The sequence below is a fragment of the Trichosurus vulpecula genome, chromosome 4 (genome assembly GCF_011100635.1).
Source record: "Trichosurus vulpecula isolate mTriVul1 chromosome 4, mTriVul1.pri, whole genome shotgun sequence".
Taxonomy (NCBI): domain Eukaryota; kingdom Metazoa; phylum Chordata; class Mammalia; order Diprotodontia; family Phalangeridae; genus Trichosurus; species Trichosurus vulpecula.
Window position 1 is genome coordinate 300,936,760 of NC_050576.1, and position 13,929 is coordinate 300,950,688.

At 40.3% G+C, this 13,929-nt stretch overlaps 2 protein-coding genes across 4 annotated transcripts in view; both read left to right on the forward strand.

Moving 5' to 3' along the window:
- Positions 1-7,444, forward strand: part of ALS2 (alsin Rho guanine nucleotide exchange factor ALS2) — an 80,227-nt gene extending 72,783 nt beyond the window's left edge. For all 3 annotated transcript variants that reach the window (XM_036753947.1, XM_036753948.1, XM_036753949.1), the window contains exons 31-34: positions 108-169; positions 1,269-1,418; positions 2,993-3,089; positions 6,055-7,444. In XM_036753947.1, coding sequence (XP_036609842.1) covers positions 108-169; positions 1,269-1,418; positions 2,993-3,089; positions 6,055-6,093 — 348 coding nt within the window. In that variant the 3' untranslated portion in view covers positions 6,094-7,444. The remainder of the gene's footprint in view (positions 1-107; positions 170-1,268; positions 1,419-2,992; positions 3,090-6,054) is intronic.
- A 3,935-nt stretch (positions 7,445-11,379) lies between these two features.
- The window catches only part of MPP4 (membrane palmitoylated protein 4), a 52,359-nt gene continuing 49,809 nt past the window's right edge, over positions 11,380-13,929 (forward strand). The window contains exon 1 of the mRNA XM_036755731.1: positions 11,380-11,662. Coding sequence (XP_036611626.1) covers positions 11,380-11,662 — 283 coding nt within the window. The remainder of the gene's footprint in view (positions 11,663-13,929) is intronic.

Here is a 13,929-nt window from a genome sequence, read left to right on the forward strand (position 1 = left end):
TACTAATCACCAAAAACAAGGTACTTGCCCCAAAATCAGACATTCTGTTATAATTGCAAAGAATAGTTTCCCTTTTGTTCCTCAAATACAAATGTTCTCTTGTGCAGGTTTTGCCTACTACAAAAGATGCCTGTTTTGCCTCAGCAGTAGAATGTCTACAACAGATCAGGTAATTTCTGAATTGTAATACATAACATGATTCAAAGCAGTAGTGGGTCTCTTAAATTGATAAGCTGATTCTGAACTTTGGAAGATTATGATTTTATCTGAATCTCCATATTTCTGCATTTGGTGACAAACTGAAAGTGTGATTAGTGAAGCTTCCTGAGAAATGTAGGTGATCCTCTATCCCAAGTCTTTATTACAAAAGTTTCCTAAAACTGGTCTCAGTTCTTCCAGTTTCTTATCCTTCCACACTGCTATCGGGTTAGTCTTCCCAAAACATAGCTCCATTCACAGCAGTTTCTTCCCCCTACTCTAAAACTTCAGTGGTTCCTTATTATCTACAAATTAAAATATACATCCTTTGCCAGGCCTTGAAGACCCTTCATGAATTAGCCCCAACCAGCCTTTCTAGCCTTACTTCCACTCCTCTCTTTTGCATACCCTATGCTCCAGCCACATAGGTCTGCTTGTTATAATTGGTTTTCCTACCTCTGATTCGTACTGTTCCTCCCCCCAAAAAAATTCCAACCTATCTACCACTTCTTGGCCTCTACTTACTTCCCTTCCTTTAAGACCCACAACAATAAATTCAAAAGATACTTCCTTAATAAAGCCTTCCTTGATTTGCCCTCTCTCTAAGACAAGTAATTTGCCTTCAGAATTTTTTTTATTGCATCCACATTCTGCATTATATTGTAATTATTCATATATGTGCCTTATTTCTTCTGCTAGACTAGGTCTCTGAGGATTGAGATAGTTTCTTCTTCTCCTTGTTATTCCCCATTGCATTTGGCCTTGCACATAGTAAACATACAGCAAACAAATAGAAAGACGATACTATGAATGTTTTATTTAGCCATGTAAATGTAATATAAGACTGTGTAAATTAGGTCATATTTAGAGATTATATGCCAGAAAATTAAGGTTCCATATTGGCAAAGGGGAGGAACTATGTTTTATTGGGTGGAGAAACTCATAGTCCCTTTTGTCTGATAAGAAGACATTTATTTTAAGGCCTTGAACCCCAAATGGATATGATAGAATCCTTATTTTTATCTTTAGCAATTAGAAGGTAGTGACATGTTTCTTTAACTTTCCTACAGCACGACGTTTACCCCATCAGACAAACTTAAAGTTATCCAGCAGACTTTTGAAGAGATATCTCAAAATGTCCTTGCTACACTTCAGGAAGATTTCTTGTGGTCCATGGATGACCTGTTTCCTGTTTTCTTATATGTGGTGCTACGGGCCAGGTGACTAGCTTTACCATTTGCTATTTTAAAAGTTTAAAAGGAATAAGACTTTTAAGTACAGAGGTTGAGCAGGACTGAGATTTGGCAAAATGGTAGAATAGAGAAAGTGTCTTTGGCTTCCTTCCCCACTTTCCTATATGCCCATCTTCTTAAGGAAAATGTTGTTTACGTTACAGTCAGTGCTCAGCATTCATGAGTTTAATTTTTGTGACTTCAAGTATTCACATGATTTTATTAATTGATTTTCACTTTCATGTTGGCAACTGTGCATATTCGCAGCTGTGCAAAAATGTAGAGAAAAAATGAGAGGTGCTACGCATGCAAGTTTATAACCATGAAAAGGAGGAAAGTAATTGTTCGTGAGCCTGCTCCCAGAAGGTGCTAATGTAACCTTTCAAGTATGTGAGGAGGGAATTGAAAAAATGGAAAAGCAGCTAAATTTGCAGATAAATGGGATAAGTGATCACCCTGCCCTCTCACTGGAGTCTGGACATCCCTGGCAGAGCAGCCGGCAGTTCCAAGTGCTGCAGGGCGGGCACTCACCCCGAGGCACGTGCCACAGAGCAGAAAGGGAGATTAGAGATGGCAGGTTGCCCCTTTCCCTTTTTAACCCAAGTTTCTTCTGACATTGGTGTTCCTGCCCCTCCCAGTCCTACTCCTCTCCCCTACATTTTGTGGGTTATCGAGAAGTACATATTATCAGAATTAATGTTTTGTTGTAAAGAATTAATGTGGAAAAGTCTATTTCCATCAGTTTCTAATGAAAAATTACAATGTTTTGGTGGTCATGGAACCTAACCCCCTATTTCCGCTAGGTTCAATGTATTAATATTCATGTTTTGACATTCTTACCGTTTTCCTGCAATCTTACCCCCTTGAAAGTTGAAGATTAACTATACAATAAATTTAGTCATAATTTTTTAATCCTAAAATTCATTACATTTTCACAATTAATTCTTTAATCCTCAGAAAAATTTTAGCTTGGTAGCAGTTATTTCTAATTATAGAAAAATTGGGGTACAGAGAACTTACAGATGTATATAATAAAATTGTCATTCCTCAAAGTTCTTGCCCCTGCAAGAAGTAAAATAGCAAAATAAACATTTCTTAGTAATGTAGACACTATCTAAGTTAAGGTGAAAGAGTCAGAACAAAAGAAAGCCCTGTTTCTTTCTATTCTGAGTTGAGAGTCAAGGTGGTACAGAGAGAAGAGTCCTGGATTTGGGGTTAGAGGACCTGAATTAAAGTGCTGTCTGCCATTTTCTGCCTGAGTGACCTTGGGAAAATCGCTTCACTTTTTGGCGGGTGTGGGAGGGGAGTAGTTGATCTCTAGGGTCTCTCCTAGCTCTAATTTCCTAGTACCGTTTGGGACAGTGCAAACTCTGGCTATGTGAAGGTCATAAGTTTTTATGTACCACTCTAGTGTCTCGTTTTCTGTTAGGCGATTCTTTTATCATCTCATTTGGATCAAAATAGTCTCTTCTTTCTGCACCCCTTTTTCTTCTTTTAATATAGATCCAGAGGAGAGAGTGACAATGAACAGCAAATAATGTGGCACATTTTTCTCTTGACAGGATCAGGAATTTAGGATCCGAAGTACATCTCATTGAGGATCTAATGGATCCATATCTCCAGCATGGGGAACAGGGAATCATGTTCACTACTTTGAAGGTGAGTGGATTTCACCTTACTGCCACTCATTTTCTGCATTAAAATGTGATCTTTGACTATGTCCTTTTTTAAAATAAAGGCTTGATAGCAGTGAAAATTAAGTAAAAGATGGATGTCATTAAAGTAAAATGTGGAAGAGTAAAACATGTTAACTTTTGTGATACTTAAAACTTTACAATGGATATATCGAAGAAGAGCTAAGCAGCTGAGGCTACCAGGTGTTGTCTCATTTGTCACAACTTCCCCAAGGAGCTCAAAGCACTTTTGCTAACTAAATTGTTTTAGATATTTATATATGCTGAACCCTTATAAATTAATTATGTAACTCTACAGTAAAAGTATAGAGGAATCTTCTTATAGCTCCAGAAAATGCTTGAAAATTTCAGTGTGGCATAATAGAACTTGGGCAAAGGTCAGGAATTGATCCATTAGAGTTATGAGTTTGTAATTCATCCTCGGTTTTCTCTTATTGCCATCTACTCCCCCTTTTCCTGCATTGGTGGTTCTCTGACCCTCTAGTGCCCTCAGAGGCTACCAGAACCACCTAAGAATTCTCCTACTCATTGGGTACCTAGTAGACTAGATTCCAGGGCTCATTGTAGTCTTTTGGGGAGAAGTGGCATTTGAGCTCAACTATATAAAGAAAAAAATGTAGAAGCTGCGCAGGGCACCGAGCATCATCCTGCATAAGTAGTAGAGAGGGAAGAGTGGGAAGATAAGACAGGAAAGTCAGGACAGCGCCAGGTTGTGGAGGGCTTAGAATGGCAGACCAAGGCATCTGAACTCGATTCAGGGGATAACGGGGAACCTTTGAAGGTTTGTGAGCAGACAAATGATAGGAGCACATCTGTCTACGAAGATGATTAATCTGGAAGTGGTGTGCAGGCTGTATGGGAGTGGAGAGGTAAAAGTGAGGAGACCAGTGGCACAAGCAGATGGTATCCAGAGCCCATGGCCATAGGCAGGAAGAGGACATGGACAAGAGTTCCTATGGCCATAGACACAGCAAGACTTGTAACTGACTGACTGGATGCGGGTCAGAAGAGTCAGGTGAATGGTGATCCTCTTGATAAAAATAATTAAATTAGAAAAAAGAGGAGGTTTTAGGGGAAATTTGCATTTTCCTCTATCAAGATGCCATTCATGTAAAGATGACTTAAGTACTTATAGCTGTAGTCCAGGATAGAACAGGAGCTGTGTTAGCAGGGTAGAAGAGAATAGGAGGGGAGAGTTCAGGTCAAACTCCCTGTAGTGAAGCAGGACATGGGTGAGTAGGCAACTCGATCTGAAATTCCCTACCTGCACATTTTGGCAGCCTTTCAACTTGGTGACTGAGACAGTGCCTGCTCCAATTGGATCTGAACCACCTCATGTTTTGGTGCTGTGATACTTTAATGCCAACTTTTAGGTAATTGATGCACTGCTGTGTTTCTTGCATGGGCAGTGATCCATGAGCATAAACACAATCCGTGTAATATTTTGTACATGAATTCCAGCATGTGACAAATGATACAGAATTTAGAACTGGAAAAGACCTTAAAGATCATCTAGTCCACCCCATCATTTGCAGATGAAGAAACTGAGACCTGGAAAAGCTAAGCCACTTGCCCAACATCCCCCAGTGAGCACCCAGTAAAATAGACTCTAAGGTGGGGGGTGGGGCTCCCTCCAAATGGAGCTCTTTATGTTGCCTGACTTTGAGAGTTAATGTAATTTGGGGGTTACTCTGAGAGAAAATTAGAAAGGATCAGTTAAGGGAATGGAAGGCTCTTAGTTCTTTTTGCCTAGTTTGGAATAGTAACCTTCCCCATCCACTCTATTCTTTCTCCAAACCATCCTTCACATTACTACCCTAGTGATTTTCCTAATTCCAGTCATGTCATTTCCTCCACTCAAAAATCTTCCATGGCTCCCTGTTACTTAAGGAATAAAGTTTGAACTCCTGACCCGGACATTTCAGCGCCCTCCACAGTCTTCCTTCAGGTCTGCCCTTCTGGCTTTGTTTCGTATTACCCCACTTCATGTATTCTTAGAGTCTAGATAAATTGTTCTGTGTCCTCCAATCTCTTCCTGACCTCCTCTACCTCCATGAGTGTGGTCTTGTTGTCTTCCATGCCCATAATGGTCTTCTCTCCCTCCCTCACCTCACAGCCTGTTGAAGTCCCTCTCTTCTTTTGAGGTCCTGCTTAAATGCGATTTCTTCAGTGAAGTTGTCCTTGTTCCCTCCTGCCCCACTGACAGTGATTTCTTCCTTCTCATATTCCTCCCAACATTTTGCCTGTACTTGTCCTCACTTTTCTTATTTTCCTTTCTCCCACAAGTTTCTGTGTACATCTCCTTACCTTCTTTCATGAGAGGGAAGGTTGGGGTCTTTTTTTTACATCTGCAGGTTTTTGTGCCTAGGTGTTTGATCATGTTTATTGAATTGATTTAGACTCCTCCCTAGAGATTTTGCAAATCCTAGTGTGAATATAGATAACTGTACTGGAGGCTTGCTGTGGCACTGCCTCCGGGGTCCATGCAGAATCAGTAAGTCCTGGTTCTGGGATCACAGCCTAGATCTCTTTGTTCCAAGTCCAGTGCATTTTCCACTCTGCCATGCAGCCGGTTTCTAAAACAGGGCTTAGATGAGGTGGTCTCTTAGGTCCATTCCTGTGCTCACATCCTAGAATTCTCGTCTAAGGCTTGATTCTGCCATTAACCAGCTACATGACCTTGAAAAGATCAACCTTTCGGAATCTCGGTTTCCTCATCTGCAAAACAAGGATGGTATTATAGCAATTTCACAGTGTCATTAAGAAGATGAAATGAAATTGTCTTTGTGCAGTGTATTACAGTCAAATGCCGTATGAGATGTCAGCTGTTATTCCTCCTTACCTAAAAAAAATTATACAAGATTCTAGTTAACAAATGTCTTTGAGGTATGAATCATGTTTCCAAAATTCAACCCCGATTTTTTTTTCAGGCATGTTACTATCAGATCCAGCGTGAAAAGCTTAACTGAAGCCCCATCAACCTGCAAACTGGATTATGTGTGGAACAGAGCACTGCAGCACCATCTAAAGTCTTCACCCAGCATAGCTGAGAACATCACAGAAGTCAGAAAGGCCCGATGTCCTTTGTCCCGGTTATGGCTTCTGAGCTCTGTTGGTCGTTCAGAACCCTGAGGCCGCAGGAGGACAAGAGGTGATGGAAACAGTGATTGAGAATTGGTAGCATTTTGATGAAATCTCGTCTGATGGCAAGTTCCAAAACATCAAATGAGCTTCTGGCGTTAAAACAACAACAACACAATTCCAGTATTACCTTTCTTAAGTATAAGTCTTGCTATTATGTTTGTGATGAAAGACTTGGTCTCAGGATGTAGCTTCTTTATATACTTGAGAAGTTTATGAATACTATGTGTTTCTGATTTTCTTGACTCTGTTTGCAGTGACTCTGAATCCCTTCTCAAGAATCAGTTGTACCTTGAAGCCACACTTTGCCTTCTTAAATTCTTTTCAATCATGTATTTATCTTTTGTTTTTACTGAGAGAGAAAAGAGAATTTTAGCCTGCACTTTTACCATTTCTAAGGTTTATCACTGGAACACACATGCATGATGGGAAAAGTTCTGTGTGATAGCTACTGTACTCCTATCCATTAATTATGAGAAGCACGAAAGTAAATTTCCTGTCTTTTGGATAGAAAGAGTGGAAATTTTGTCTTCATTTCCTCACCATCCTACCAGTAATGATGGCATTGACTGAAAAAACACTAACTGAGATGCTGTGAAACCTCATTGATCCTGCAGGTGACAGCTGCATTCCAGGGCCTGAGAATGAGAGCTGCAGAGCTTTGGCTGCAGGCCGCTAGAACAGCATGTGTCATGGGACTAAAGTATGCAAAATGAATGGAGCTGTCACCAAGCTGGGGGTGTGAGACTACCCCCTCCCTTCACGCGCACCCCCTCCCTCACCTGGACTCACAGGGAAGAAAAATCAAACTCTTTTGACTTTTCCAATTTCAGAAGTATTTTGATGCAAGAATCTCAGTGTTTTTGTTTTTTAAACCTTCCCACTTGTGGTTTAAAGTTATTGGGTTCTGGTGTACAATGAACACTAGTGGCCATTTTGAATCCAATTGGTGCTTTTCTTTGTCACGTCACTTACATACAAAGCGCAGGAATAGAAAACGTCTCTCTGGCCTGTTATGTCCCGTAGCAGAGAGGAGACTGATGAGTTTTAGAAAATGGAATCATGGTTTGTGCCCTCTTACTTTATCAGTCAAAACAACTGTTTGTTAAAATACTGTTTGGGAATGCTGACTGTAATGTAGCAGCACTTTTCATAATAAAACATGTTCATCTTTCTGAAGTGGTTTTATGATTGATAGAGACCTAGGCGCCTGAGTCATACTAGCATTTGTGAACACTGGACCACCAGCTAAAAACCAGTCCTTCTCCCCTTCTTTCTCTTTTGCCAGCAAGAAGCTTAATTTGTTATATAACTGTGACTTTCTGGAAGCCCATTAGTACAAAATCCCCTAGAATTTTTTCTGAGCTCAACTTCTGAAAAACTTAGAATCGCATATATGAAATCAGTTTATGTGAACTTGTTTACTCTAATCCCAGCTCTCCTAAATATGGGTTGTATGCCTCGTCAAAAAGCCAGATATTGTTTCCTGGAATCCTGTTACAGGAAGAGTCAGATTGTAAGACTAGTATGTAGTATATGTTAGTTTGTCAGCACTAAAATCAGCCTTGCAAAATAGAGAAATGGGCTATGGAACAGCAGAAAGAGAAATCTGAAAGATGGATAAGCCCAAATAGCGATAGATCGTCATAGTTCAAATAAGGACCATTTAGGGACTTCACTTCTTCATCTTCCTCATTACTTCCTCATTCCTGAATTGACTAGGAGTTTCCTAGTAACAGATGATATAGCCCAAGAATTATTTTAAATATGTAAGTGCCACGTTCCATGTACAGATTTCTAGTATATTAGAGATTTATGAAACACAGCACTTGATAGATGTCAGTGAGTGGAACACTCCCCTGCTATGTCAGTGACACACCCAAGGTGGAAACACGAAATTTCAAGGTTTTTTTTTTTTTTAGATTCTTCATTCTCTGTCTTCTTTAGACATATAACAAAATACAGTGTGATTGTGTTTTCCTGGTCCTCACGTTAAAAACTCTCTATGGTACCTTCTCTCATACTGAGTGATACAAAGGTAAGCGGGAAATTAGAGGGTGCGGGTAGAACAGCAATAATCTCTTTTTTTTTTTTGGAGGGGGGAAGGCAAGGCAGTTGGGGTTAAGTGACTTGCCCAAGGTCACAAAGCTAGTGTGTCAAGTGTCTGAGGTCATATTTGAACTCAGGTCCTCCTGACTCCATGGCTGGTGCTCCACTCACTGCTCCAACTAGGTGCCCCAGCAATAATCTCGACAAATACTTAATGCCATTTTAAAAAAAAAGTTGCATTGATGCCATTTGTTTCTTAAACTGGTTGTTTCTGATATGCACTCCCAAATGGAGCTCCACCTTGTAGCAAGGAAAATGTTATGCAAAACCAGCTGAGAAACGACTGCGTCTGACAGTTTATACAGCGTTCTGTGCCCGTAGTTCCCCACTTCTCTCCTGAGAGAAGGGTCATATACCTCGTCTGTTCTATAGGACCACATCTGATCATTGCACTTAATCTTCGTGTAGCTGAGTTGTCGTTCTGTGTAGATTATTGTAGCTGTGATATTTCTTCCACGTCTCCTACTTTATTTGCAGCACACCAGTTTTTCATCTTCTCCTGTTTCTCAGAATTCCCCATGTTCGTCATGTCTTTGGGCAGAATATTCCGTTCTGTTCATAGGCCTGCTGGGGAGTGGTGATCAGGGAAGGGAGCTTTTGTCTAAGAAAGTACAGGATCTATGAATGAAGCCCCAGCCATAAGGCAATTTGCCATGCCCTGTATGATAGTAGGGTAATATTTGATAATTTTTTTTTTCCTTGAACAAGAGGTGGGGAAAATGAGATTGGGGTCAGAGAATAAGAACAAGTTGGTATGGCAGCAAGTATCAAGATGGCCCTGCTGACTAGGGGTCTAGAGGAGGAAAAAATTAAGCATTCATTAAACACCTACTGTGTTCCAGACACTTTACAATTATTATCATTCGCTCCTCACAACTCTAGGAGGTAAATTTTCAATTTACAGTTGAAACTGAGGCTGAGAGGTTCAGTGAGTCTATGGTCACACAGCTAGGAAGTGTCTGAGGTCTGATTGTAACTCGGGTCTTCCTGACTACAGGCCCAGGACTTTATCCACTGCCCCAGTGCTCTAAAGGCCACCAGGCTGTCCTGGTGGTTGGATAGATGAAACAGCACAATCTGAGGCTGGTTGGATACAAAAGACTGAGCTGTCTTAATTTACCCTCCAGTTCAGTCTAACTGCCACAGGGTGAATCCCCAAACTGTGTACAGTTTAACAGATTAACTGGGTTGGGTTAGAGGGGGTGGGGTGGCACAGTTCTAGGGGATACAGCATTTATAAGGTTAAATAAATGCAAGGCAATTTGATAGACTAAGGAGTCGGGGTGCAGTTAAGAATCAGAGAAGGCTTTGTAAAGGTTAAAGTGGGCATTTTGGACCTTGGGGACCTCCCTTATCCATTTTTTTCTGTACAGCTAGAGAGAATTCTTTAGTGTCTCCTTCTAACCTAAAATTCCCGCTGACTGTGCAAGCAAAAAAAAAATAGGGGACACTTTCCAATTGAAGAGAAATGGGCTGAATGTTCATTTGAGTTCAGAGCAATAGCTCATGGGTACAGAAGGGATTATTTCTGATGGACAGCGGTCATTAGCTGCTGAGAATCCTAGGATTAGATAAGCATAAGGAACAAGATTTTGCCTCTCTCAGTCTTATTGCCAAGGTGATAAAGCTTTATTTCATGCCCTCTCTGTGTGTCTTCTTAAGAAAGGAATAAGATGAAATAAGCAAGAAAACAAAGTTCTCCAGCTGCCACAAATTTTCTCTTTACGTTAACCCACATTTTCTAAATATGATGTTCCTATAATGCTAGGATAGGTGATGACAAGAGGCTTGTTTACATTTAGCTGTGCTTGACAATTGAGGAGGGAAAATAATAAATGGAAAAAGGAAATGCATTAACCTAGAGACAGAAGTTCAAAACACTTGTTAAAGCGAGAAATGCTTCCGGTCTTCCTTCTGCTGGTAGTTTTGAGGCCAGGTTTCTGTGGATTAGTATGAAGAGGATGTCCTGAGATTAGCTGGGGCAGTGAGGTGACTGACTCCCAATAGCTTGCTCGGATTTGTCACTAAAGCTTTTCTCCAGCAGAGGACTAGCATTGTGCCCACGGAATGTAATTCACACAGGTAAGAGTATACCAAATATTCTGCTGATGTGTAAGGCAATTCTTTGGGTATTTTATAAATGTGAGTGAGGTTTACCCCTATTGGGAGCTGCTGCCAGTAGAATTCTTGGCAAACCTATTAAAATGAAGCCTACTGAGAACTAGATCCTGTCTTTGCCTGGTGACTTGGGAAGGACAGATTTTGCTATAAGAAACTCTTAAGACAAGGATAACATAAATTGTCACAGATTGAGTGCTGAATAGGGAGGAAAAGTGGCATGTGTAATCCTAGTCCCTACTAAAGGGCTATCAGTCCATTGCCTGTAGTAATTTCCCTCCTGCAAGTTTGAGGGTGCTTTTCCAAATATATCTAATTGGCCACAGTAGAAAGCATTTTAAGAAAATGTACATGATGGTCTATGAAAGATGCAGTTTTAAAAAGGTTAGGTATTTAATCAAATTTTGAAAACAAATATGATTAAAAATGTTTAATGCTTGTTGTGGGAAGTACATCTCTTAGGAATCAGCAACATCTGGCAAAAAAAAAAAAAAAGAATTCAAAAAACCCAAAAGTTAATACCCTTAAGGAGTTTGTTTACAATTCAATAAGATAATGCTCATCAAACACAAATAGCTAGAATACAAGTTAGAGAAAAGCACATAGTAGGCAAATAGGGAGGGGAGAGTCATGATAGACCAGAAGGGGAAAGATGGCTTTAACCATAATAAACAAGAACTGGCTGTTTCTCCTCAATTATTATTAGTTGGAAACTTTATTTCATTAGGTATTGACTAGAACTATTAATTTACTAATCCACAAAAACAGATGGTAAACATGGCATTTCGTTAGGTTGTACCCACAAAGCTAACATAAAACCTTCACGTTTGTCACATAAATTATAATTTAAAAGATTTGTTGGAGAAAGGAAGCAAAATCAGACAATTATGCTGGTGCGCTGTAGGGGCTTTAACACTGGGAAGCCCACAGAAGTGCTTTGGATTCACCCTAGTGTTGGTCCAGGGGCACCAACATTGAAGGTTGGACAGAGGTTACAGGAAGGACTTCTTCTGGTGAAGCATACTCCATCCCTACAGCCAACGTCGCAGTCCTCTGTCAGCCCAGGAACCAAACACAGAATCGTTACTGTGATCTATAGATCAGTATTTGTCAGGTCACACCTCTCCTCTGAATCCTCAGGACTGAAATTGTTCGACATCTATTATTATGGTATCTCCTTCCTCTTCCCTCCAACCTCCCCCACCACACCTACTCACAGATCACTGCACACAGTAGGTGGTCAGTAAACATATTTGAGAGAGAGTTTTTTAGAAATGTGCTTAAGGAGCTGAAAATAAACACAGAGGTAGGTGCTGCCCTTGGAATCTCTCCCTCTGACTGGACTTGTGATTTCCTTGGCGTAAGGATTTCTTGGTGGGGAAAGCCTCTTTACCAATGCATATTGGCAGCTGGTCTGTAACATATTGTTAGTTTGCTGAAGTCACTGAGAGGTTACGTACGTGGTTTGCAGGACTTGAGGGAAGACTGGTCTTCTCTTTGCTATGCTCTCTCTCTCTCATAAGGCCTAGGAAGCCTTGGTTATGTCTCTGGTTGAAACAACAGGAGATCTTCAGCGCTGTCTCCTGTCTCGGTTGGGGTGAGTGACTTTCACCTCCCCACTTCAGGGGTGTTGTCTGTGGAGGTTCTGGGTTTTAATTCATGGGAGTTGGAGAACAGCAAGAACCACAAACACGCTTGTAAAAAGAACTTTTCTTGAATGGGGGTAACTGCAACAAAAGTATGGAAAGAGCAAAAGCTGAAACTCAATTCTGTGTAATTATAATTACCAAGAAAGCGTGACATTGGAGAAGAATTGAGAAAATGCACCTCCCTCCCTTCTTTGCAGAGGTAGGAGAGTATGAGCGTAGAATCCTGCATACACTGTCATTTTCAATTGATGTTGGTTCCTATGGCTTTTTCCTTTCCTTTTTTTTTTTGTTCCTTTTTGTAAAAAAATAAGATAAAATAAAAAAGGATGGCTCCTGGCTTGAGAGAGGGAGGAGGGATAAAGTTGAAAATGGAGGTGATATAAAAACAAAAAAAAATTTAAAAAGAGAAATAAAACAATTACTACTGACTCTAACTCCCCATAAGGATTCTACACAATTAACTGATATTGGGAATCAATGGCATCTTGTGCTTCCATCTGCTTGCCGTGTTTAGCAGCCTACCAGCACACTGTATCAGCCTATGGCATTTAATAGGCAGGTAATTGAATCCACCTTGCAATGGCCAGACAGCAGTTGGTATGTTTAGTCAATACTTATTTTTTACTTTTGTTTTACTGCCTGGGGTCAAGAAGACCTGAATTCAAATCTAGCTATGGACATACTAGCTGTATGACCCTAAGCAAGTCACTTAACCTTGTTTGCCTCAGTTTCCTCATCTATAAAATGAGCGAGAGAAGGAAATGGCAAACCACTTTAGTATCTTCACCAAGAAAATCCCAAATGGGATCTCAAAGAATCAGTCATAACCGAACAACTTTTTTTTTTTACTAGGCGGTATAACTGTAAGTATTAAATGCAGACTAGATAATTCACACACAGGAGGTAATAATTGCCTTGACTTCTCTGTCAAACAGGCTCCTAACCTTCCATTCATCAATTTGGAAGACTTATGATACCTTCTGGTGCATGCTTTTTAAAATGGTTTTATTAAATGATTTGTTAAAAACTGAACAGTGAACATCCGAGGCCTGGACAATTGGAATATAACATTTGAGTTTTTAAAACTAACCATCCGACATGCAGTCTAAGCCACGTAAAGCTAAAAGGGCAATTATTGGGGAATTGCAAAGAAACTCAAGGTGGCGATGGTTTCAGCCTTGGGCTGGCTAGCTAGCTGAGGCAGGCAGCAACAGTGGTGGCACTGGAGCGGTTGATGGTCAACATGTGATCGACATCATTGACACATCATCACAGTCAAGTCCATGGAACCTCATCCAATCACTATTGCAGAGGCAAGGAGCTGGCCGATGAGATGATCCAGAAGCAACAAAAAGCAGCCCATCTTTCTGTGTTTCCCACCCTGATATAGATTGGACTCTATAAAGTATATAATTTTCCACTGGCTTATGAAGGGTTAAAATAATTTTAGTGTATAGTCGTTCCTCTGAGTTATATTTTGCTAGTATAGTTCAAGGAGATGCTTGAGTTCTTTGGGGTCTTTTTAAAGTATTATTTCATTTTTGGCAATTTGGATATGCCTGAATGAGGGCTTGAGCAAAGATTCTATTTCCCTTCCCAAGTGTGGTGTAGGGGCACCTAGGGTCAAGTGGGAAAGGCCCCTTAGAGAAGCTAAGCACAGCTTAAATGAGAAATTAAGACTTGAAAATGAATCATTGATTCAATTTTAGGTTGCAATGAAAACTAACAGTGGGCCAAAATTCTACCGCATTTTAAAAGTTTGATATAAATGGGATGCCCACAACATAA